Source organism: Oncorhynchus keta, chromosome 10, assembly GCF_023373465.1.
Source record: "Oncorhynchus keta strain PuntledgeMale-10-30-2019 chromosome 10, Oket_V2, whole genome shotgun sequence".
NCBI lineage: Eukaryota > Metazoa > Chordata > Actinopteri > Salmoniformes > Salmonidae > Oncorhynchus > Oncorhynchus keta.
Genome location: NC_068430.1, coordinates 65,316,449 through 65,343,357, shown reverse-complemented (window position 1 = coordinate 65,343,357; position 26,909 = coordinate 65,316,449). Strand labels below are relative to the sequence as shown.

The following is a 26,909-nucleotide window of genomic DNA, read 5'->3' as shown; positions in this document are numbered from 1 at the left end:
ATTGGTGTCCATAGATATACTATCCTATTGGTGTCTATAGATATACTATCCTATTGGTGTCTATAGATATACTATCCTATTGGTGTCTATATACTCTACTGCTGTTGTCTATAGATATACTTTACTGCTGGTGTCTATAGATATACTCTACTCTACAGCTGGTGACGTCAGTCAATAGTCTTTAGTTTGGGGACTCCATAGTTAATAACACAATGTTGCAGAAGAGAAACAGAAATGTTGGCCCGATATCAGAGAATGTTGGAAAGGATGAGGTTGGAAATCCAACACTGAGGCAACATCAGCCAAAGGTTATTAACGTTATTCAGGTTCCTTATCTCACTAGATTATTGGTGATCAAGCTTAGCTGAGCATGTAAATTGAGTTTTTCAGTCTGGTTTAGTTCTTTCTCCTCATATTCTATTCTAGTCACTTCTGAAATGAACACACATCATCCATTGTGGATAAAGCTACTGTAACGTTCCTTGGCAAAGTCGCCAGAAGATATGATGAACAGCATATAATCCATTGTGAATGCTAAGGCATTGCTGTAACTGACCATAGCCCTGCTTCCATAGATAAGAATTATCTCACCATCTACAGCTTTGATGTGTTGAATATCTCCATCTAGAGATCAGTGGAGAATCCTTAGAGGAGGAAGGGGAGGACCATCCTCCTCAGTGGATTTCATAAAAATGTAGTTAAAACATTTAAAAAGTTATCCTTTTTAGATAACACTATACTAATTATAACCACATCAACAAATAATTGATTAAAACACTATTTTGCAAAGAAGGTCTACAGTTGCCTCAATAGCACTCTGTATGTAGGGTAGCATGATGGTGTAGCCGGAGGACAGCTATCTTCCGTCCTCTTCTGGGTACATTGACTTCAATACAAAACCTAGGAGGTTCATGGTTCTCACCCCCTTCCATAGACTTACACAGTAATTATGACAACCTTTGGAGGACGTCCTCCAACCTATCAGAGCTCTTGCAGCATGAACTGACATGTTGTCCACCCAATCTAAGGATCAGAGAATGAATCTATAACTGAAAGCATAAGCTACAGCTAGCTAGCACTGCAGTGCATAACATGTGGTGAGTAGTTGACTCAAAGAGGGAGAATGACAATTAGTTGAACAGCACTGAACAAATTAATTTCTTCCAAAATGAAGGAGAAGCGTGTTAGTTCTATTAGCTAGGCTGGCTATGACATTACTTTAGCTAATATGGTGACAACGATGTAGGCTGTGTGTAGCGATTTGGGTTGGAAAGGTTTTTCCACCTGGTCACATACAGCTGATGTGTTGTGCATTGAAATCCACAAGCGAAGGGAAGAGGTGAGAGGAGGAGAGCACGTAGATGCGAGAAGGAATACAACACGGCTGCTATTGAAGTGAACTGTGTTTACGTGTGATCAGGGGTGTATTCATTCTGCTGATTCTGTTGAAAAACATTTCTTAAACGGAAGCAAACAGAACAAAACGGGGATAAACATACCTGAATTTGTCCAATAGAAACTCTTGTTTGCAACTGTTGGACTAATGAATACACCCTAGATCAGCTAAATGCAGGCAAGAGTGCGCAAGGCAGTATTGAATGTCACCTCAAATTTCTCTCTCAACCTGTGTGCACCTACGTTGTAAACTTTCATTCAGGCTAGGTTCAGGCTAGGTTGTATCAACATCTTGATGGGTATAGGGACAATTTGAGTATCATGTAGTAGCCTAAACATATCACTGTTACATTGAACTGGGTGAATGGAATATGAATGACAGCCATCCAATATGCCGTAATGGAAATAAGGCCATGCTCATGAAAAAAAATGGTCCTCCCTCATCTTAAACGGCACCGACCGCCACTGATGGAGATGTATCACTCCCCATTGAGGAAGTCACCCTAGAATGTTTCTCTCCATCACGTTCAAGCTAGCCAACGCTCCCGCTGCTGTTTCCTGAAGTCCACGATCATCTTCTTTGTTTTGTTGACGTTGAATGTGAGGTTATTTTCCTGACACCACACTCCGAGGGCCCTCACCTCCTCCCTGTAGGCCGTCTCGTCGTTGTTGGTAATCAAGCCTACCACTGTGGTGTCGTCTGCAAACTAGCCAACTCTCATATTTGAGGCCTGGAGTATTCTATGGTGTGTGCCATTCAATCTTTTTCCTTTACTAGCTTGTAGGCATGACATTGGTGCTGGCTCTCTGCATTATGTGGATGGTATTGCCTTTGTTGAAAATGGACTACAATCTAAAATCTCTGATGAGCTGCAAATGGAGTATTTAAAGTTGCCACCGGGCATCTTAGTAAGAGAACTTTTAATGTTCACACACTGCGGCATATCTTCTTTGCTCAAGGGCACACACACACACACACGTCCTTGAGAAGTGCTGTTTGCCTGCATAACTTTTTGATAGAAAAAGTTTTTTGATAAAATATGAAATGCAACTGCTGAAAAGTCCCATTCCCCATGTAGTGTACTACTTTTGACCAGGACCCATAGGGATAGAGAATAGGGTGCCATTTGGGATGCAGACCCACCGTATAAACTTTGAAAGTGGGAAAGAGTCTAGGGAGAATGTCTGAGTGTCCATCATCCATAGTCAAAGCACAAGGCCAAAGAGAGGAGGTGAGAGGAGAGGGTTATTGACCCAAAGGTGGCATTCCACTCAAAGGTCATGTTTTCTAGGAGTTTGACACACGATGCGTCACTTCTTATTTCCCCCGGGTCGATTTCTCTCTTAACTCCCTGGTATTGGTGGGTAAAAGTAGCAGCAACTGAATGATCTTCCGGTGGGTTATTTCCAGTAGCTAAGAGTTAGGTAGCAAAGATAACATTCAAGTGTGATATCATCTTCACCATGTCTGCTCTGACTTCCTGCTGGAGTACCAGGACCACATGGTGAATGGGCATCCTTGTTTCAGAACAGTACAGTGTCTCTCTTAAGCAACATTTATGCAAATATCAGCAACTAATTGGCAAAAGCCAATTAGAAGAGATGACCTCACTGAAAGTCACCCTATGACTCTGTCGCTCTGGATAAGAGCGTCTGCTAAATGACTTAAATGTAAATGTAATGAGATGGAGGGAGAGAAAGAGCCTGGGATAGAGAGAACAAGAAAGAGTGAACGTGTGCTTATTTTTCTCAGATTAATAAACAACGATTGTGATAAATCTCTCTGGCCCATCCTGTTTCAGGGACTCACGTGATGCTTAGAAGTGTATGTGTGCACCTCCCAAACTAATCTAACCTCACACACAGTCCATACGCGCACACACACATTCGTTTATGCACGCGCACGCGCGCACACACACACACACACACACACACACACACACACACACACACACACACACACACACACACACACACACACACACACACACACACACACACACACACACACACACTGAGACAAAATAGTTAATTAACCTTTCATTGTCTGGGGAAAAAATCACTGTGCTAATTATATAATGATGTAATCACAAGTAATGCTAATAAAATGATATAACAGTTCTGTCTGTTGAGCAATGACGTTATGACCCCTTGGAACAGTAGGATTAGGCTTTCATTCAAACTCCTATCTTTCCCCAAAGTACAGCTAAGTCATTTTTAATAATTCTTGTATATATCGAGCGCCAAGAGATGAACGCCTGGATAAAAATTATTAATTGGCCCACGGGCTGTATGAAATTGAAAACAAGCAGTTATTTAAATAATGCTGTCATTTTTTCCTTCAGGCCAATGGAGAATTCTGCATGGCCTTCACTCTGATGATGTATTATTCATTACATTCTACTTCATTCACTGGAATACTGACCCGGGGCAGAAACGGAGCTGTCAACGAACGCTTCAAGCCAATGCTTCAATAGATGTACTGAACACAACAATCAATATTCACTATGAAGATTATACCCCCTACTACACACGAGCCTCCGACAGTACATCCAATACCATAGACATCCATTATTACGGACCACTATCATCTCTACCATAGATAGTCAACCTCCATAGACGGACAGTATCAGAGGAAAACCAGTGCTCTCTCCCAAAGGATTCCTACTTGGCGTAAAAACAGTTAACTCCAAGACTCCATTTACTTGTAAGGTATACTGGGTATGTTCAGTGTGTACAGTATGTTGCATATTCTGTTTCATAGTAGAGGCCAGCTACTCTCCTATGAGCATTGGACTGGTACATTAAGGGTTATGTTGGATCACCCACTCACTTCCCAAGGTAAGAACAAGTGTTGTGAACACTGGCCTCAGAAGTGCATGTCTCATCTGGAAAACCAGAGAGCAGAACAGATATCTGATTTCCCCCCCCTCAAACACAACATATCGACAATCTCATCCCCTGCTTCTGGCTCTGGAGGAGTGGAAGATCAAACATCTCTCATATCTCCCTCGCTCTCTTATGGATGGATGGGCAGGGGAGGACGGGAGGGAAATGGAAACTGAGCAGCTGGAGATGAAAGAAACCATTAATCCAGAAAGGAAAAAATATATTTCTGAGTCATGACAAAAGACCGACAACAAAACGACATCGACGCTTTGATCTCTTTTCAAGTTTCCGTTTTTTTATTTATTTTTATTTCCGTCACAAAACCACCGAAAGGTTCTTAAAAATCCTCTGTTCTCGCAGTAGCAGAGCTCAAAACGTTCACTTTATTAAAAAATAATCTTTAATCTGTTTTAGTCCATTTTAGCGCAACAGAGATGATTGCATTGACTACGTTGGCAGCCACGGTTATTTTAGTCGCGCAAAAGAAAGAGTTCATCTTTAAAAGGAGAGAGTCTAGGGAGAGAGTCTGAGTGTCCATCGTCTATTGTCAAAGCACAACGCCAAAGAGAGGGGGTGAGAGGGTTATTGACCCAAAGGTGGAATTCCACTCAAAGGTCACTTTTTTCTAGGAGTTTGACACACGTTGTGTTAACTGTTTTCTTCCCCAGGTCGATTGCTCTCTTAACTCCCTGGTCTTGGAGGGTTAAATTCCAATTATTGATATTGTAGCAGCAAATCAATGATCTTCCGGTCAGTGGTCTCCTCTAGGTATTAGTTAGGTAGCTAGCTAGATGGCGATATAGCCTTTTCCCTATTGTGGATTACTGTGTTTTCCTGTGGCCACATGGTGAACGGATATACTTGTTGCAGTATAGTCCAGCACATCTCTCTTAGGCCAGTGAGGAGCTTTGAGGCAAACCATCCATAGGCTCATATCAGAAACATATTAGTCAATTTAGAAACCAAGGAATGAAGGAGTGACTATGGGACAACAACCCACTCAAGCTCAGTGGGTAACTTGGAACCAAGTCTTCCAGTTGGAGGGGGGGGGAGGGGTCCCTTCAGTTTTAGCCAGCCCTTCTCCTAGCATTATAACCAGGGCCGGTTGAGATTATTGTCCATAGTTTATAGTCTACAATTCATAGGCTATAACTAGAGTGCCTGGAGTTTTTCCTAGCCACATTGCCGGGTCAGGCGTTCATTGGAAAAACTCCTGGCCCCTCCTCATAAGCAGTCTCGGCAGAGGGCAACCTGGCCGCGGCGGTAGTCCCGGCAGGGGCAGAGGCGGTGGTACTTGGGGCTGTGGCCGGCACAGCTGTAGAGGAGGGGGTCCTTCTGGAGGCTGCACTCCCGGCGTAGGATGGAGAAGGCCGGGAACACGTGGTTGACCTCCGCCTCCACCACCTCACACTGCACCTCTAACCTGGTGGGGGGAGGGGTGGTGGAATGTTTGATGGAGGGAGGGGGATGGGGTGATGCAGAGAGGGTGTTTGATGAGTGATGCAGAGAGAAAGAGAGAGTCCAAGAGGGGAGGGGGAGGACAAAAGGGGGGAAGAGATGGGAGGGGAAACCGAGGGAGAGAGAGAAACAGAGACAAAAAGAGAGACACAGACAGAGACAGAAACAGAGAGGGACACAGAGAGAGACACACATGAAGTAAAAAGGAACCGAAGATAAAGACAGGAATATGTCGAGCAGGATGGGTGATGAAGAGAAAGACAGGAATATGTCGAGCAGGATGGGTGATGAAGAGAAAGACAAGGAGAAAGGGAAAGATAAAAGAAGAGGAAGAGTTGGCGTTGCTATGACACTCTTATCGTCTTCCGCTGTCACTACAGATCTCTAGATGGGGCCGACAAGACACCTGACATCACTGAGAAGACTTTGAACCTGACATCCTTGCTGTAGCTGGTTGAGTATTACGCCCACAGACAGCCCTTAGTGAACGAAACACCAGTTTGGTACCATTGAGTGGTAGGTCGGTCACAGAGGTCAGAGAGCAGTGTGCATGTTTGTATGGTTGTTAGTGACGTGTAGTGATTCTGCATATGTGTGTGTGGCTGTTAGAAACGTATGTCCAGATGTGTGTGTGTGTGTGTGTGTGTGGCTGTTAGAAACGTATGTCCAGATGTGTGTGTGTGTGTGGCTGTTAGAAACGTATGTCCAGATGTGTGTGTGTGTGTGTGGCTGTTAGAAACGTATGTCCAGATGTGTGTGTGTGTGTGTGGCTGTTAGAAACGTATGTCCAGATGTGTGTGTGTGTGTGGCTGTTAGAAACGTATGTCCAGATGTGTGTGTGTGTGTGTGTGTGTGGCTGTTAGAAACGTATGTCCAGATGTGTGTGTGTGTGTGTGGCTGTTAGAAACGTATGTCCAGATGTGTGTGTGTGTGTGTGGCTGTTAGAAACGTATGTCCAGATGTGTGTGTGTGTGTGTGTGTGGCTGTTAGAAACGTATGTCCAGATGTTTGTGTGTGTGTGTGGCTGTTAGAAACGTATGTCCAGATGTGTGTGTGGCTGTTAGAAACGTATGTCCAGATGTGTGTGTGTGTGTGGCTGTTAGAAACGTATGTCCAAATGTGTGTGTGTGTGTGGCTGTTAGAAACGTATGTCCAAATGTGTGTGTGTGTGTGTGTGTGTGTGTGTGTGTGGCTGTTAGAAACGTATGTCCAAATGTGTGTGTGGCTGTTAGAAACGTATGTCCAGATGTGTGTGTGTGTGTGTGTGGCTGTTAGAAACGTATGTCCAGATGTGTGTGTGTGTGTGTGGCTGTTAGAAACGTATGTCCAGATGTGTGTGTGTGTGTGTGTGCTGTTAGAAACGTATGTCCAGATGTGTATGTGTGTGTGGCTGTTAGAAACATATGTCCAGATGTGTTTAGGTGTGTGTGGCTGTTAGAAACGTATGTCCAGATGTGTGTGTGTGTGTGTGTGGCTGTTAGAAACGTATGTCCAGATGTGTATGTGTGTGTGGCTGTTAGAAACATATGTCCAGATGTGTATGTGTGTGTGGCTGTTAGAAACGTATGTCCAGATGTGTGTGTGTGTGTGGCTGTTAGAAACGTATGTCCAGGTGTGTGTGTGTGTGTGTGTGTGTGTGTGTGTGTGTGTGTGTGTGTGTGTGTGTGTGTGTGTGTGTGTGTGTGTGTGTGTGTGGCTGTTAGAAACGTATGTCCAGATGTGTGTGTGTGTGTGTGTGTGGCTGTTAGAAACGTTTGTCCAAATGTGTGTGTTCGCGAATATGGCTTAACGTGAAAACAGGTGTGCCAAGGTGCCACTCACCCGCGCAGGGCCTCCTTGTTGTTGACGAAGCGGAACAGCGCGGGCTCACACACCAGGTTGGCCCGCTGGCACGCCTCCACACACGACTGGCCCTCCTGGGACGCCAGCAGCCTCAGAGAGCTGAGAGGGGGCCAGGCAGAGGGGGCGCTGGCGTCGGGGGCCCAGGTTAGGGCACTGGAGTTGGGCAGCAGGACAAATTGAGGCCCAGGGCTACCGAGACTACTAATCCCCAGCTTGGAGGAGGAGTTGGCCGGAGGGAAAGGGGCCTCGGGGGCACAGAAGTCCTGGAGGGAGAGGAGAGAGAGAAAGGGGAGGGGGATGTTGAATAACACAACACATAGGTAGTCTCTTGTGCTATCACGCACGGGAGATTTGTTTCTGGGTGCCGAGATTCCATTATACAGAATGTGGTATTTTTGAAGACGGTGCAAACGCACGCACAGACGCCAAGTTAGCTACGCACATCCACATGCACGAATTGTCACTCCCACACTATACAAACACGACAGTCAACAGAAATCAAAGCCTGCTGACACTTTAGCTGTGAATAAAAGCTACATTTCCTAACACTTCAGGGCATCGTGTGACAGAAATACAAATAAACAGCCGTTTCTCTAACCTCCTCTATACTGCACATCCCTCTAAATAATCTCCCATCAACCCTTCACCTATTCCCTGACAAAACTCATCTGGGTCCAACAACACCAGAGAGAACTCGTTTTAAAGAAAAGAAAAGAAAAGAAAAGAAAAAAAAAAGAACCAATTTGACATATCAGCCGACCAAGTCAGCAGTTCAAATAGCAGTTCAAATAGCAGTTCAAATAGCAGTTCAAATAGCAGTTCAAATAGCAGTTCAAATAGCAGTTCAAATAGCAGTTCAAATAGCAGTTCAAATAGCAGTTCAAATAGCAGTTCAAATAGCAGTTCAAATAGCAGTTCAAATAGCAGTTCAAATAGCAGTTCAAATAGCAGTTCAAATAGCAGTTCAAATAGCAGTTCAAATAGCAGTTCAAATAGCAGTTCAAATAGCAGTTCCGATAGCAGTTCAAATAGCAGTTCCGATAGCAGTTCCGATAGCATTTCCGATAGCATTTCCCAGACACATTAAACAGATTAGAGCAGAAATATCAGAAGTCTGATAGTGACAGTTCAGTCTCGGTCTGTGTCGGCCCTGCCACCAAACAGGAGATGGAGGTAGCAGTGGCTTCTAAGGAGACGTGTGGAGATGAGTCAGCGAAAGAGAACGACCCGGCTCGATGTATTTTACTGGTTTGTAACCTACTGACACCGTTCCCCTTTAGAGTGGAATAACGCAGCCGAAGAGTAAACCCACACAGGAACTTTATTTAAACACACTGAGGAAGACCAACACAGGGATGGTTCCGTAATGGACAGAAACAGAGAGGTTATAACTATACTATACAGTAGATAAATACACGGGGCTGAATAGATATTTTCAGAGTATGATAGAATGGGATATGGAACTGTATCTAACAATAACCCAATAAACATGTATTACATAGTAACACTAGATTAATGACTAGCATGGCGATAGCAAAGTGGTCCCATTTGGCTCAGTTGGTAGAGCATGATGCTTGCAACGCCAGGGCCGAGGGTTTGATTCCCACGGGGGACAAGTACGATAATGTGTGCACTCACTACTGTAAGTTGCTCTAGATAACAGCGTCTGCTAAATGACGTAAGTAAAAATAAAGTCAAGTTCTGTATATTATATAAATAGTAGGCTATTGCACAGCAACACACAAGAGCCCCCGTGCACATTATGGTTTTTCCCTAGCACTTCACAGCTGATTCGAATAACCAACGCATCATCAAGCTTTGATTTTCAGCTGTGTGGTGCAAGGGTGAAACCAAAACTTTAAACCGGGGGTGCAGGACTGGGTTTGGGAAACCCTGGTCTAGTCCATAGTCAGACACCGTGTTCACTAGTGACCTCTCCTGGTTGATTACAGACAGAGAGAGGTGAGTTAGTGTGTGTGGTAGGAAGGTAGCATGGGAGGAAGACATTATGAGAATGTTTTGGAACAAACAGACACGGTTGAGTGCCAGCATGTACAGTTGAAGTCAGAAGTTTACATATACCTTAGCCAAATACATTTAAACTCAGTTAACAATTCCTGACATTTAATTCTAGTAAAAAAAATCCCTGTCAGTTAGGATCACCACTTTATTTTAAGAATGTGAAATGTCAGAATAATAGTAGAGTGATTTATTTCAGCTTTTATTTCTTTCACATTCCCAGTGGGTCAGAAGTTTACATACACTCAGTTAGTATTTGGTAGTACTGCCTTTAAAATTGTAGGCCTCCTTGCTCACACACACTTTTTCAGGTAGCCTTCCACAAGCTTCCCACAATAAGTTGGGTGAATTCTGTCCCATTCACCTGACAGAACTGGTGTAACGGATTCAGGTTTGTAGGCCTCCTTGCTCGCACACGCTTTTTCAGTTCTGCCCACACACTTTCTATAGGATTGAGGTCAGGGCTTTGTGATGGCCACTCCAATACCTTGACTTTGTTGTCCTTAAGCCATTTTGCCACAACTTTGGTAGTATGTTTGGGGTCATTGTCCATTTGGAAGACCCATTTGCGACCAAGCTTTAACTTCCCGACTGATGTCTTGAGATGTTGCTTCAATATATCCACATCATTTTCCTTCTCATGATGCCATCTATTTTGTAAAGTGCACCAGTCTCTCCTGCAGCAAAGCACCCCCACAATATTTTTTTTGTTTTACTTTTATTTAACTAGACAAGTCAGTTGAGAACAAATTCTTATTTTCAATGACGGCCTAGGAACAGTGGGGGCAGACCGACAGATTTTTACCTTGTCAGCTCGGGGATTCGATCTAGCAACCTTTCGGTTACAAGGCCAATGCTCTAACGACTACGTGACCTGCCGCCCCTATATGATGCTGCCACCCGCGTGCTTCACGGTTGGGATGGTGTTCTTCGGCTTGCAAGCCTCCCCCTTTTTCCTCCAAACATAACAATGGTCATTATGGCCAAACTGTTATATTTTGGTTTCATCAGACCAGAGGACTGAAAAAAGTATAATCTTTGTCCCCATGTGCAGTTGCAACATATAGTCTGATGGCTGCGTGGTCCCATGGTGTTTACACTTGCGTACTATTGTTTGTACAGATGAACGTGGTAGCTTCAGGCATTTGGAAATTGCTCCCAAGGATGAACCAGACTTGTGGAGGTCTACAATTTTTTCTGAGGTCTTGGCTGATTTCTTTGATTTTCCCATGATGTCAAGCAAAGAGGCACTGAGTTTGAAGGTAGGCCTTGAAATACATCCACAGGTACACCTCCAATTTAGAAGCTTCTAAAGCTATGACATAATTTTCTGGAATTTTCCAAGCTGTTTAAAGGCACAGTCAACTTTGTGTATGTAAACTTCTGACCCACTGGAATTGTCATACAGTGAATTATAATTGAAATAATCTGTCTGTAAACAATTGTTGAAAAATTACTTGTGTTATGCACAAAGTAGATGTCTTAACCAACTTGCCAAAACTATATTTTGTTAAGAAGAAATGTGTGGAGTGGTTGAAAAATGAGTTTTATTGACTCCAACCTAAGTGTATGTAAACTTCCGACTTCAACTGTATGTATGCGTGTGTGTGTGTGTGTGTGTGTGTGTGTGTGTGTGTGTGTGTGTGTGTGTGTGTGTGTGTGTGTGTGTGTGTGTGTGTGTGTGTGTGTGTGTGTGTGTGTGTGTGTGTGTGTGTGTGCGTGTGCGTGTGCGTGTGTGTGTGTGCACGGTGAACCTACCTGATGCTGTATGTAGGCGTGTACCCTCTCCAGCATTCCCTCGCAGGTGTACTCATACGGTAGGTATGGCTCGACCTGCAAAGACACACACACCCACACACATATTCCCACAGATCAGAACATTTCCACAGAATGCATTGCTAGGCAATCAACACCACTAAATTACCATATTTTCCTAATTTCAATATTGTTTTACCTATCGTTCATCCTAATTGCAATAAGTAGCCAATTCTACCCATTAATCACAACAAGTAAATGTGGGTAGCGTCACAAATGGAACTTAGTGCACTGCTTTTGACCAGGGCCCATAGGGCTTTGGTTAAAAGTAGTGCACTAATCTTTGAGAATAGTGCATCATTTGGGATGTAACTGTGGCCATTTTGAAGTGGGTGTGGCTTAATTGCAGTGGGTGACTTGTGTGTTAGTAATTGTGACTGTGTCCCAAATGGCAGCCTATTCCCTACATAGTGCACTGCTTTTGACCAGAGCCCTATGTGTCCTTCTGGAGGCATGTAGGGAATAGGATGTCATTTGGGACACACTCAGGCTTTGTTTTCATTTGCATAGCTATTCAATATGCAGCAAAAGGCTCACCTTTGATTTGTCTGATTAGAGAATAGCTATATTGCTGTGATTCAACAAAATACTCATTATTTCTCTCCAGCTGAGGCAAAACACACCCACATACCAACTTGAAACTGTAAAGGAAACTAAATTAAATAAACTAACTGGAAATATACTTCCTGATCTAAATACGGAAATAGATGGTCTTAGATTATTGTCCCCTGTCGTAATTGTAACAATGTGGATCCGACGGGTCAGCTGGTTGAAGTTTTTTTGCTTGTAATACCAGGATAGTGTGTTTTCTTTTTAGCATGTTCGACTGAATACAGCATGACTTCACCGGAGGTCCCTTTGGAACCAAGTGTCTCTGATAACATGTTGTGCACAACGACGCAATGTAACATTTCAAGGAAATCCATTGTTGATTCAGCAGAAATAGTTCTGTTCAACTCTTCCATTAGGAATGCGTGGAGCCTGAAAGTACAGACCACATACTAGTAAGGTATTCCCTCCCGTTTTAACAGTTGATCACATATCTGTTCCAAATCCCACCTGTAAACGATACATCGATCAGTAAATCATTTCCTTTATACAAAATGTTTAACTGCATGTGAAATCTGACTTTTCCAATTTCAAATAAAGAAAATAAACTATGTAGAGAGGATTTATATGTAGGGTTGTATGGATGTAGGGACAAAAAGTTACACATCTCAAATCTGATCAAAACATAACACTTTATGAATCATGTATGTAAACTAGCACAGAAATATGCCTCACAACATTTGCTTTGGTCTAAGCAGAGAGAGGCACAGTCTCGCCCTCCCTCCCTCCCTCCCTCCCTCCCTCCCTCCCTCCCTCCCTCCCTCCCTCCCTCCCTCCCTCCCTCCCTCCCTCCCTCCCTCCCTCCCTCCCTCCCTCCCTCCCTCACTGCCTCCCTCCCTCCCTCCCTCCCTCACTGCCTCCCATTTATTAAAGAGGGATAAATATGAAAACAACAGGTCAGTGGGATGGACAGAATGAGAAAGGGGGAACAGAGAGAGAGCGAGACATAGGAAGAGAAATGGGAAAGGGGGAACAGAGAGAGAGCGAGACATAGGAAGAGAAATGGGAAAGGGGGAACAGAGAGAGAGCGAGACATAGGAAGAGAAATGGGAAAGGGGGAACAGAGAGAGAGCGAGACATAGGAAGAGAAATGGGAAAGGGGGAACAGAGAGAGAGCGAGACATAGGAAGAGAAATGGGAAAGGGGGAACAGAGAGAGAGCGAGACATAGGAAGAGAAATGAGAAAGGGGGAACAGAGAGAGAGCGAGACATAGGAAGAGAAATGGGAAAGGGGGAACAGAGAGAGAGCGAGACATAGGAAGAGAAATGGGGAACAGAGAGAGAGCGAGACATAGGAAGAGAAATGGGAAAGGGGGAACAGAGAGAGAGCGAGACATAGGAAGAGAAATGGGAAAGGGGGAACAGAGAGAGAGCGAGACATAGGAAGAGAAATGGGAAAAGGGGAACAGAGAGAGAGCGAGACATAGGAAGAGAAATGGGAAAGGGGGAACAGAGAGAGAGCGAGACATAGGAAGAGAAATGGGAAAGGGGGAACAGAGAGAGAGGGAGACATAGGAAGAGAAATGGGAAAGGGGGAACAGAGAGAGAGCGAGACATAGGAAGAGAAATGGGAAAGGGGGAACAGAGAGAGAGCGAGACATAGGAAGAGAAATGGGAAAGGGGGAACAGAGAGAGAGCGAGACATAGGAAGAGAAATGAGAAAGGGGGAACAGAGAGAGAGTGAGACATAGGAAGAGAAATGGGAAAGGGGGAACAGAGAGAGAGCGAGACATAGGAAGAGAAATGAGAAAGGGGGAACAGAGAGAGAGCGAGACATAGGAAGAGAAATGGGAAAGGGGGAACAGAGAGAGAGCGAGACATAGGAAGAGAAATGGGAAAGGAGGAACAGAGAGAGAGCGAGACATAGGAAGAGAAATGGGAAAGGGGGAACAGAGAGAGAGCGAGACATAGGAAGAGAAATGGGAAAGGGGGAACAGAGAGAGAGGGAGACATAGGAAGAGAAATGGGAAAGGGGGAACAGAGAGAGAGCGAGACATAGGAAGAGAAATGAGAAAGGGGGAACAGAGAGAGAGCGAGACATAGGAAGAGAAATGGGAAAGGGGGAACAGAGAGAGAGCGAGACATAGGAAGAGAAATGGGAAAGGGGGAACAGAGAGAGAGCGAGACATAGGAAGAGAAATGGGAAAGGGGGAACAGAGAGAGAGCGAGACATAGGAAGAGAAATGGGAAAGGGGGAACAGAGAGAGAGCGAGACATAGGAAGAGAAATGGGAAAGGGGGAACAGAGAGAGAGCGAGACATAGGAAGAGAAATGAGAAAGGGGGAACAGAGAGAGAGCGAGACATAGGAAGAGAAATGGGAAAGGGGGAACAGAGAGAGAGCGAGACATAGGAAGTGAAATGGGAAAGGGGGAACAGAGAGAGAGCGAGACATATGAAGAGAAATGGGAAAGGGGGAACAGAGACAGAGCGAGACATAGGAAGAGAAATGGGAAAGGGGGAACAGAGAGAGAGCGAGACATAGGAAGAGAAATGGGAAAGGGGGAACAGAGAGAGAGCGAGACATAGGAAGAGAAATGGGAAAGGGGGAACAGAGAGAGAGCGAGACATAGGAAGAGAAATGGGAAAGGGGGAACAGAGAGAGAGCGAGACATCGGAAGAGAAATGGGAAAGGGGGAACAGAGAGAGAGCGAGACATAGGAAGAGAAATGGGAAAGGGGAACAGAGAGAGAGCGAGACATAGGAAGAGAAATGGGAAAGGGGGAACAGAGAGAGAGCGAGACATAGGAAGAGAAATGGGAAAGGGGGAACAGAGAGAGAGCGAGACATAGGAAGAGAAATGGGAAAGGAGGAACAGAGAGAGAGCGAGACATAGGAAGAGAAATGGGAAAGGGGGAACAGAGAGAGAGCGAGACATAGGAAGAGAAATGGGAAAGGGGGAACAGAGAGAGAGCGAGACATAGGAAGAGAAATGGGAAAGGGGGAACAGAGAGAGAGCGAGACATAGGAAGAGAAATGAGAAAGGGGGAACAGAGAGAGAGTGAGACATAGGAAGAGAAATGGGAAAGGGGGAACAGAGAGAGAGCGAGACATAGGAAGAGAAATGAGAAAGGGGGAACAGAGAGAGAGCGAGACATAGGAAGAGAAATGGGAAAGGGGGAACAGAGAGAGAGCGAGACATAGGAAGAGAAATGGGAAAGGAGGAACAGAGAGAGAGCGAGACATAGGAAGAGAAATGGGAAAGGGGGAACAGAGAGAGAGCGAGACATAGGAAGAGAAATGGGAAAGGGGGAACAGAGAGAGAGGGAGACATAGGAAGAGAAATGGGAAAGGGGGAACAGAGAGAGAGCGAGACATAGGAAGAGAAATGAGAAAGGGGAACAGAGAGAGAGCGAGACATAGGAAGAGAAATGGGAAAGGGGGAACAGAGAGAGAGCGAGACATAGGAAGAGAAATGGGAAAGGGGGAACAGAGAGAGAGCGAGACATAGGAAGAGAAATGGGAAAGGGGGAACAGAGAGAGAGCGAGACATAGGAAGAGAAATGGGAAAGGGGGAACAGAGAGAGAGCGAGACATAGGAAGAGAAATGGGAAAGGGGGAACAGAGAGAGAGCGAGACATAGGAAGAGAAATGGGAAAGGGGGAACAGAGAGAGAGCGAGACATAGGAAGAGAAATGGGAAAGGGGGAACAGAGAGAGAGCGAGACATAGGAAGAGAAATGGGAAAGGGGGAACAGAGAGAGAGCGAGAGAGGGAGCGTGAAAGAAAGGGAGAGAGACAGAGAGAGACAGAGAAAGAGAAATGGGAAAGGGATTTATGTGAACATGAAGAGGTGTCAGCCAGTGGAGATTGCTTTGGTCTGCACGGCTGAGCATGTGGAGCCGCCCTGGACAGAGAGCCAGCCCACAAACAGGGGGAGTGTGCAGTCTCCAGTGAGGGGTGAAGTGACCCATCAGCCATCTATCACTGGAGTGACAGACAGACAGATATCTCTCAGTAGAGTGGCAGACAGACAGACATCTCTCAGTAGAGTGGCAGACAGACAGACAGGGCAGCCATCATTCAGTGGAGTGACAGACAGGGCAGACAGAGAGTAAGCCCCGGTGCACTGAGCTATGGCATGTCTGACAAGCAGGAGAGTGGATAGGGGAGAACACACACACACACACACACACACACACACACACACACACACACACACACACACACACACACACACACACACACACACACACACACACACACACACACACACACACACATGAACAACACGGCTTTATAGAGGCATCTCAATCGGCCTGTTTGACCTCTTGCTCAAATTCTCTCAACCTCTCACACTCCCTGGAGCCTCACGCCGACTGCAGGTTCCCAGTAAGCCACCTTTACAGGCTAATTACTCCTTGGCTGTGGACACACTGCTTCCTAATGCTAGCGTAGCATACACCCCTGTCCTAGGTTCAAACACTGCAGCTAGCGCGTCTCCACGTGGAGCTTTCCGAGGTGTATTTGCTGGGTGGCGCGAGCTGAAACGTCATTCAAACAAAAAAAAGCAGCGTCACCCGTTCAGCAGCGTCACCCGTTCAGCAGCGTCACCCGTTCAGCAGCGTCACCCGTTCAGCAGCGTCACCCGTTCAGCAGCGTCACCCGTTCAGCAGCGTCACCCGTTCAGCAGCGTCACCCGTTCAGTACCAGCGCTGCTACATGTTATATGGTTGTACAATCCTTCCCAGGTACAACATAGTGTGTTTGGTCACTGCCAAAGAAACCAATGAGTCAATAAATAATTCATGAAATAACTGTACCTTGGTACTCATGATCTCTCTGATGGCGGCGTCAAACTCCTGGGAGTTGTTGTAGTCTACTGTCATGACGTGGGGCCGCCCGATGTACTGCTCCGCATACGGGTGCTGGGATGACACCTGAGAGGGGCGGAGTATAGAATTAGTAGAACATTCCCGTTTAAAGCAATATTCTGTGAGGTATAAGTGGCACATTTGGTGTACAATCGGCAATGTTGGCAGTTTGCTGAATTGCATTGGTTAATTTTAAGTTGAAGAGTGGTACTAGATACTGTGTTGACCAATGGGAGCTCACCTCTCTAGACGTGGGCTTGCCTCTGAAGAACTCGTGATTGAGCGAGCTGTGTGGTGGGTGGAACTTGGGCTGCAGATAGATGCACCCATTGGCTATGGCCTCCAGAGGGGCGGGCCCTTCGTAGGGGAAACCAAACCCGATGAAGAGCTGGTGGGGGAGATGAAGATGGTACTAGTTAGGATAACCACCAGTTATTTTATTAATGCTTGTAAATTGAAAATTCCAGATATATCAGGAACTGGAAGTTGATGCTGTTGTAGTTAGTGCTGGTGCAACAGTGTGTGTGTGTGTGTGTGTGTGTGTGTGTGTGTGTGTGTGTGTGTGTGTGTGTGTGTGTGTGTGTGTGTGTGTGTGTGTGTGTGTGTGTGTGTGTGTGTGTGTGTGTGTGTGTGTGTGTGTGTGTGTGTGTGTGCATGGTGCCTGAATCTGTTTGCGCACGTACATATGTAGGATCTTAATTTGAGCCAGTTTGCTACAGCAGGAAAATAATCCTGCAGCAACAGAAAATATGAATTATTATGTGGATTATAATAATTGGACATTGTTTGTAGGGGTTGATAAATGTTCCGTAACTGAAAATCAAGTCTGAATTTCAAAGTGGAAATTAGAAGATTTTTTAAACCTCAAATACCCTTACTTACAGGAAATCCGGCATTGAAGGAAAGTTATCCTGCAACAGGGTGACCAAATTAAGATCCTACATCTGTAGTGGGTTACCTCTTGTGTATGTTGTGTATCATCTAGTGTGTGTGTGATCCAGTACCTTGGCCTTGCGGAGCAGCGTCTGCAGCTCGTGCTGGGGCAGCAGGCCGTGGTTCTTGACGTAGGCAGGCACCTCGGGGGGGCGCTGGGTCTCGTAGTACACCGTCCCGTGGACCTCCATGTACCTGTGGAGGATCTGGAGGAAACCCTCCTTACCCTGCTGATAGACAAGGAGGAGGGAAGAGAGAGAGAGAGAGAGAGAGAATGTAAGAAAGTGAATGGAGAGTTGGTGAGCGAGGAGAGGAAGTGGGACAGTGGAGAATGTCATCAGTGTGGGTTGAGTTTGAGGGAGAAAGTGGATGAGCAAGGAGGTAGAGAGAGATGGAGAGGAAAGGAGGGAGGGAGCGATGGAGAGGGAAGGAGGTAGAGAGAGATGGAGAGGAAAGGAGGGAGGGAGCGATGGAGAGGGAAGGAGGGAGGGAGCGATGGAGAGGGAAGGAGGGACAGAGAGAATCACTTGATTAGAGGTGATGTGTTAATGGCTGTGTGTGTGGTTGTTTATGAGTGTACATATAAGAGGCAATGAGTGTGTGTGTTAGTGTGTGTACATTTGATAATGCACTATGAGTGTTTATGTGTGTGTGTGCATGAGTGGTTGTGAATTCCCTGAGTGAGTGTGTGTGTGTGCTGTGTGAACGCCAGTATCTTCACACAGAGAGAGGCAGAGCCATTGCCTGTTAGTGAGTGCAGGGCATTTAATGTGACAGACCCCTTTAGAAAGCCCAAAGAGACACACAGTGCCGCACTGCCGTGGGCCGTCAATATGAATGAGGTGAGGTGCTAGGGATCTGGATTGGTTTCCTGCACACGTGCGCACACACACACACCCTTTCTCTCAATCCCTCGCTATCTCATCGCACACATTTGGCCTCTAGCGTCAGAGAGCGAGGCGTCCATGTAAGTACGCAGGGAAAGATACTGGCAGACTGCCAGTGCCAGTCCAGGCACCCAGAGGGCAGCAGCAGCAGAGCACAGCATTCGCCAGCCTGTGCCAGCCGGTTCTCCTTACTGGCTGCTATGACATCCCTCTCTCTGATCTATTGATGGAGCTCTCGCACGTCTACCTATCTGATTGGTTAATTCAGGGGTTTTATTTGGATGCCCATTAGCTTTTGCCGAAGCATCAGCTACTCTTCCTGGGGTCCACAAAAACACAAAACCTGACAAGTAACAAAACACTGATACACTGACAGACAAGGACAGTCACACACATTTCATATACAACAATATACAAACAGTAATACAAAATAAATAATAATAATAGTATGAATGTGTGTGTTAGAGTGTGTCCTCACGGTCCCGTCGTTACATATAATATAATCATATATGCCATTTAGCAGACGCTTTTATCCAAAGCGACTTACAGTCATGTGTGCATACATTCTACGTATGGGTGGTCCCGGGGATCGAACCCACTACCCTGGCGTTACAAGCGCCATGCTCTACCAACTGAGCTACAGAAGGACCATCATGCAGTAATGGGGTAATGGAGTTAAGACTGTAAAACAGCAAGCCTGCCCATACATTGAAATGAATAGATTGTGCCTGTACATGGAAATGAATTGATTATGCCCATACATTGAAATGAATAGATTGTGCCCATACATTGAAATGAATAGATTGTGCCCATACATTGAAATGAATAGATTGTGCCCATACATTGAAATGAATAGAATGTGCCCATACATTGAAATGAATAGATTGTGCCCACACATTGAAATGAATAGATTGTGCCCACACATTGAAATGAATAGATTGTGCCCATACATTGAAATGAATAGATTGTGCCCATACATTGAAATGAATAGATTGTGCCCATACATTGAAATTAATAGATTGTGCCCATACATTGAAATTAATAGATTGTGCCCACACATTGAAATTAATAGATTGTGCCCATACATTGAAATTAATAGATTGTGCCCATACATTGAAATTAATAGATTATCCCCATACATTGAAATTAATAGATTGTGCCCATACATTGAAATTAATAGATTGTGCCCATACATTGAAATTAATAGATTATGCCCATACATTGAAATTAATAGATTATGCCCATACATTGAAATTAATAGGTTATAAATAGGGAGTGCACATACAGTGGGGAGAACAAGTATTTGATACACTGCTGATTTTGCAGGTCTCCCTACTTACAAAGCATGTAGAGGTCTGTAATTTTTATCATACAGTGCCTTGCGAAAGTATTCGGCCCCCTTGAACTTTGTGACCTTTTGCCACATTTCAGGCTTCAAACATAAAGATATAAAACTGTATTTTTTTGTGAAGAATCAACAACAAGTGGGACACAATCATGAAGTGGAACGACATTTATTGGATATTTCAAACTTTTTTAACAAATCAAAAACTGAAGAATTGGGCGTGCAAAATTATTCAGCCCCCCTTAAGTTAATACTCTGTAGCGCCACCTTTTGCTGCAATTACAGCTGTAAGTCGCTTGGGGTATGTCTCTATCAGTTTTGCACATCGAGAGACTGAACTTTTTCCCCATTCCTCCTTGCAAAACAGCTCGAGCTCAGTGAGGTTGGATGGAGAGCATTTGTGAACTGCAGTTTTCAGTTCTTTCCACAGATTCTCGATTGGATTCAGGTCTGGACTTTGACTTGGCCATTCTAACACCTGGATATGTTTATTTTTGAACCATTCCATTGTAGATTTTGCTTTATGTTTTGGATCATTGTCTTGTTGGAAGACAAATCTCCGTCCCAGTCTCAGGTCTTTTGCAGACTCCATCAGGTTTTCTTCCAGAATGGTCCTGTATTTGGCTCCATCCATCTTCCCATCAATTTTAACCATCTTCCCTGTCCCTGCTGAAGAAAAGCAGGCCCAAACCATGATGCTGCCACCACCATGTTTGACAGTGGGGATGGTGTGTTCAGGGTGATGAGCTGTGTTGCTTTTACGCCAAACATAACGTTTTGTATTGTTGCCAAAAAGTTCAATTTTGGTTTCATCTGACCAGAGCACCTTCTTCCACATGTTTGGTGTGTCTCCCATGTGGCTTGTGGCAAACTTTAAACAACACTTTTATGGATATCTTTAAGAAATGGCTTTCTTCTTGCCACTCTTCCATAAAGGCCAGATTTGTGCAATATATGACTGATTGTTGTCCTATGGACAGAGTCTCCCACCTCAGCTGTAGATCTCTGCAGTTCATCCAGAGTGATCATGGGCCTCTTGGCTGCATCTCTGATCAGTCTTCTCCTTGTATGAGCTGAAAGTTTAGAGGGACGGCCAGGTCTTGGTAGATTTGCAGTGGTCTGATACTCCTTCCATTTCAATATTATCGCTTGCACAGTGCTCCTTGGGATGTTTAAAGCTTGGGAAATCTTTTTGTATCCAAATCCGGCATTAAACTTCTTCACAACAGTATCTCGGACCTGCCTGGTGTGTTCCTTGTTCTTCATGATGCTCTCTGCGCTTTTAACGGACCTCTGAGACTATCACAGTGCAGGTGCATTTATACGGAGACTTGATTACACACAGGTGGATTGTATTTATCATCATTAGTCATTTAGGTCAACATTGGATCATTCAGAGATCCTCACTGAACTTCTGGAGAGAGTTTGCTGCACTGAAAGTAGAGGGGCTGAATAATTTTGCACGCCCAATTTTTCAGTTTTTGATTTGTTAAAAAAGTTTGAACTATCCATTAAATGTCGTTTCACTTCATGATTGTGTCCCACTTGTTGTTGATTCTTCACAAAAAAATACAGTTTTATATCTTTATGTTTGAAGCCTGAAATGTGGCAAAAGGTCGCAAAGTTCAAGGGGGCCGAATACTTTCGCAAGGCACTGTAGGTACACTTCAACTGTGAGAGACGGAATCTAAAACAAAAATCCAGAAAATCACATTGTATGATTTTTAAGTAATTAATTTGCATTGAAGTGTACCTATGATAAAAATGACAGACCTCTACATGCTTTGTAAGTAGGAAAACCTGCAAAATCGGCAGTGTATCAAATACTTGTTCTCCCCACTGCATCTATTGTGGCATACATACAAGCAAACCACATCTACGCACAATAACAGATGTGCTTTCTGTCTAATTCTATACAGCGCATTCATGTGCCCAAGACACATCTTTCATCTGAGAGGCATACCCTTTCAACCCAATAGTGCATCTTATGTGGATGCTGACAGGAAAAGGGGATGCATTTTGAAGTGGGAGATGTGTGAGAGTGTGTGTGAGCGCACTTGTGTGCGTGTGTGTGTGTGTGTGTGTGTGTGTGTGTGTGTGTGTGTGTCCACGCGCTTCGCCTGTGTGTGTTTATGCATGGGCACCCTTTCATAGCTAGCCTACACTTCTGAAAAACAAAACACCCCCCACCCCCTCAATGTGAATCAACCACAGCCCAGGTCTCCTTATTGACTTCCTGCTTCCTGGATGTTAAGAAGCTTACTGTATCCCTGTTCTATTGTGTTCTCGCCCTGTAGGCTGTACTGTAATTGGTTGACTCCTGCGATCGATGGTTTCCTCTGAGGATGTTCCCAGCCAATTAGGAGATTAGCCAACGCTCTGAGTGCACCAGACACTATGAATTAGAGCCAACGAAACATGAGAGAGAACCACACACACAGAGACGCACACCCATGGATAAAACCAAGGCTTAGCCCAGGCTAGCTAATCCTTGACATGGCCTGACTGGGCCAGATCCGGACCACATTAGCAATGCTAATTATCTAACCTGGACTCTATTCTCAGGAATCAGTTCATATAGAGCAAGGTTGGGTTACGAGAGCGTGAAAAACGGTCAGGACTCAGAATATAAATGGTTGATTTATACAATAGAAGTCACCCTGAACTTTGTGTGGTGGGTTTAAGTTTGTTTGACTGGGTTTCAACTCAAGTGAACTGGATGTCATGCTAGGAAATAACCTATTGAGGGACTGTAAATACAGAAAGCGAGAGAGAAGAGGAAGAGACATAGTTCTCTGATGTGTGTGAGGAGGAGTGTGTGTCTGCGCTGGAGGTAGGCTAATAAAAAGCACGAGCTGGCCTACACTCAAAAAGTTCTCAAATCAAATCAGCTTTATTTATACAGCACATTTCAGACATTGGAACGCAACGCAATGTACTTCATACCAAAAACGAGTAAAAATGTATGAAAAGAAAAGCTGGAATATTTACTACACAACAAACATAAAAATGACAACAACTCAATGACTAAAAAGCCCCTAAGGAAAAGCAAAGATTAAAAAAGGCGTTTTAAGGTCTCTTTTAAATATGTCCACAGTTTGGGCCCCCTCAGGTTCTCTGGCAGGCAAATCCAGAAGCTGGGGGCATAATAACTAAAGGTTGCCCAAAAACACGCCAAAAAGTTGGTAGAGGTGCTGACTAATGGTGAGTAGGCTTAAAAATTAATTAAGAGAGTTGCACACTCGATATACAAGTTCCCGGGTAGTTTATTCAGTAACCACCAATGTTTCAGCATCACTGTGCCTTCTTCAGGGTGAGCATACAGCAGTGGAGGCTGCTGAGGGGAGGACAGCTCATAATAATGGCTGCAACTGAGCGAATGGAATGGCATATACCATTCCACTAATTCCGCTCCAGCAATTACCACGAGCCCGTCCTCCAAGTATGAGCACTTCCCCTGTGGGTTTAACAGGAAAAAGCCCTTATATCTCATCATCATCACACTGCAGTGTATGTACATAGAGCCGGCAGGTAGCCCGCATGCACACACACAGCAAGCAAGAATTGACACAGGCCAGCATGGGCAAGTGTGTGTGTGTGTGTGTGTGTGTGTGTGTGTGTGTGTGTGTGTGTGTGTGTGTGTGTGTGTGTGTGTGTGTGTGTGTGTGTGTGTGTGTGTGTGTGTGTGTGTGTGTGTGTGTGAAGGGGTGAGTGGCATGAACATACTGGCTCCAAAAACACACTGCACCTGCAGGCCTCTATACATCTCTATCGTCCTCTCTCCATACTTCTCACAATTTCCCTCTAACCGTTACCATCTCTCTTTCTACCTCTCCAACTCACTCCCCATCTCTCCCTCTCCAACACTCGGGATTGTGAGGAGGCTGGTTGCCAAGACAAGGAGCGATATCCTAGGCAAAAAGCACAAGAAGTCCCCTATGCCCTTTGGAATAGAAGATGGAGTCATCACAATATTGTTTACGGCTTTAGCCTATCTTACAGGCCCGACTCACAAGGTTAACATTTCAGAAATCAATACCAGCACTATCCCTTAAAACCCACAACACACCTCTCCTCTACTCATGTCTCCATGATACGACTAAGCCCAATACCACATAGTGCAAGCAAGAACTATCGATTTGTTTAGACAAATTGTCTCAAGCGACAGAAAGAGAGAGGGCAGAAGTCAACCCCCCCCCCCCAAAAAAAAACAACTCTTTGGAGAGCCTTGAGATGGGTGAAACCACTACTTCATAAAATGGGCATGTGAAGTCTGCGTTTGCTCCAGCATATTTGATTGGACCAGATGTCCTAGTCGCTCGCCCAGTATTCAAAATTCAGAAAGACATCTGTGGCATCACACAGCTTCCCAGTCCAATAATTCATGTTTCTCTCTCATCACGGACAGCTGCAGGCTAAGATTAGCAATGGACTTTTCAAACCACTTATGTCTTGTCAATTTACCGTTGTCTCTAAATAAAACATGTATAAAAGAGAAGGCAGAGGAAGGCACGGTGACATTGTGATAGCAGCTTTATGTGAGGTCAAACTGACATTCACAGGAGTGTGTTAGTAGATGTGTGATCATGGAGGAAATGAAGAACGGAATGTGTGACAGGAGGTATAAAAGAGAGGGAACAGGGCCGGTGTGTTTCGACTGAGAAGAATCTTACCTGGAGCTGCAACAGGTGACATCATCCACCAAGATGCAATGGAGGAAGACAGGAGGGGGGAAGACAGGGGCGATAGGAGAGGAGAGACGCACGAGAGGAAGACAGGAGGGGGGCGATAGGAAAGGAGAGACGCACGGGAGGAAGACAGGATGGGGGAGGGGGCGATAGGAGAGGAGAGACGCACGAGAGGAAGACAGGAGGGGGAGGGGGAGGGCGATAGGAGAGGAGAGACGCACGGGAGGAAGACAGGAGGGGGGAGGGGAATAGGAGAGACGCACGGGAGGAAGACAGGAGGGGGGATAGGAGAGACGCACGGGAGGAAGACAGGAGGGGGGGGGATAGGAGAGGAGAGACGCACGGGAGGAAGACAGGAGGGGGAGGGGGGCGATAGGAGAGGGGAGACGCACAGGAGGAAGACAGGAGGGGGAGGGGGCGATAGGAGAGGAGAGACGCACGGGAGGAAGACAGGAGGGGGAGGGGGGCGATAGGAGAGGAGAGACGCACGGGAGGAAGACAGGAGGGGGAGGGGCGATAGGAGAGGAGAGACGCACGGGAGGAAGACAGGAGGGGGGAGGGGGGCGATAGGAGAGGTGAGACGCACGGGAGGAAGACAGGAGGGGGAGGGGGGCGATAGGAGAGGTGAGACGCACGGGAGGAAGACAGGAGGGGGAGGGGGACGATAGGAGAGGTGAGACGCACGGGAGGAAGACAGGGGGGACGATAGGAGAGGAGAGACGCACGGGAGGAAGACAGGAGGGGGGCGATAGGAGAGAAGAGACGTGTCGACAGAGTGTCAAGGAAGAGAGGAGAGAAGAATACGGAAGGGAATAGGGAATCGAGAAGAGGAAAGAAGAGAAAAGAACAAATAAATATTCAACTCGATCTGTCATGTATTACATTTCCCTCCTTCTGTTCCTACAAAGTGGCAATTGCTCCATATTCACACACTGTTTCTAAAGCATCTTCTGTCTCGGCTCAAGACTAAACCGTTGAATGAAAATCCATGGGAATTGCCGCTCGCCAACAGAGACAGAGGGGGAACAAAGCTACAGCTAATCCACGTCTTTAAACAAAATCCAGGTCGAGTCCCTCATCGAATATCCACTGTGAGCAACCAGGCTGCTTTTGAAAAGGAAATTTGGCTGCAAATGAAAGTTGTATGATTCCGTTAAATGTATCCAAATGCGTCTCTGTGTGCCAAATGTAATATCTTCTATAGATAGTAGATACATGGCATGTCGATCGCTTTATCTGTTCTGCAGTTAACAGCTCTCTTCTAATTGGTTACATCTCTGTAGTGTACACTGGGGGAGTGAGAAGTGTGTGTGTGTGTGTGTTTGTAGGGTTGTGGTAACATAGCGTGGATGAGAATGTGAATGTGGACGAGATTGTAACCCCTCTAGTAGTTTATATTGATTTAACCTCTTGTTCTTGACCGTAGCAAATGGAAATGAGCTGATTTAACAGGGTACTGCTTCTCATCCATATTGAGTCTGTCTGTGAGTCTCCATGTATCTATTGGCCGGTCTGTCTAAAAACCTGTTTTTGCATTGTCATTATGGGGTATTGTGTGTAGATTGATGAGGGGAAAAACAACAATTTAATCCATTTTAGAACAAGGCTGTAACATAACAAAATGTGGAAAGAGTCAAGCGGTCTGAATACTTTCCGTATGCACTGTATGTACATATAATTAAATTGACTGCTTTCCTCATACGAACTGTAAATCAGTAAAATCATTGAAATGGTTGCGTTTATATTTTTGCTCAATATAATATACACACACACCCACATACACATACAGTTGAAGTCGGAAGTGTACATACACTTAGGTTGGAGTCATTAAAACTCATTTTTCTACCACTCCATGTAATGTCCATTGTTAAATGAAGACCAAGGTGCAGCGTGGTGTACATTTTCTTTCATTTTAAATGTTCCACCAAAAAACAATAAACAATTCAGTGAAAGTAAAGCTCGGAATGCAACACACAAAGACAAGATCCCACAACAGAAAGTGGGAAAAAGGGCTGCCTAAGTATGACCCCCAATCAGAGACAACGATAGACAGCTGTCTCTGATTGGGAACCATACGAGGCCAACAAAAAATAAATATAAACATAGATTTCCCACCTTAGTCACACTCTGACCTACCAAATAGAGAATTTAAAGGATCTCTAAGGTTAGGGCGTGATACTCCACTCTTGTTAACAAACTATAGTTTTGTCAAGTCGTT

General features: G+C 45.1%; 1 protein-coding gene across 2 annotated transcripts in view; it reads right to left on the bottom strand.

The window, feature by feature from the left end:
• Positions 1-4,574: 4,574 nt before the first annotated feature.
• LOC118389394 (alpha-1,6-mannosylglycoprotein 6-beta-N-acetylglucosaminyltransferase B-like) overlaps positions 4,575-26,909 on the bottom strand; it is a 182,246-nt gene continuing 159,911 nt past the window's right edge. For both annotated transcript variants that reach the window (XM_052527616.1, XM_052527617.1), the window contains 6 exons: positions 17,843-17,998; positions 17,080-17,226; positions 16,788-16,904; positions 11,362-11,436; positions 7,564-7,847; positions 4,575-5,707 (listed from right to left, as the gene is read on the bottom strand). In XM_052527616.1, coding sequence (XP_052383576.1) covers positions 5,509-5,707; positions 7,564-7,847; positions 11,362-11,436; positions 16,788-16,904; positions 17,080-17,226; positions 17,843-17,998 — 978 coding nt within the window. In that variant the 3' untranslated portion in view covers positions 4,575-5,508. The remainder of the gene's footprint in view (positions 5,708-7,563; positions 7,848-11,361; positions 11,437-16,787; positions 16,905-17,079; positions 17,227-17,842; positions 17,999-26,909) is intronic.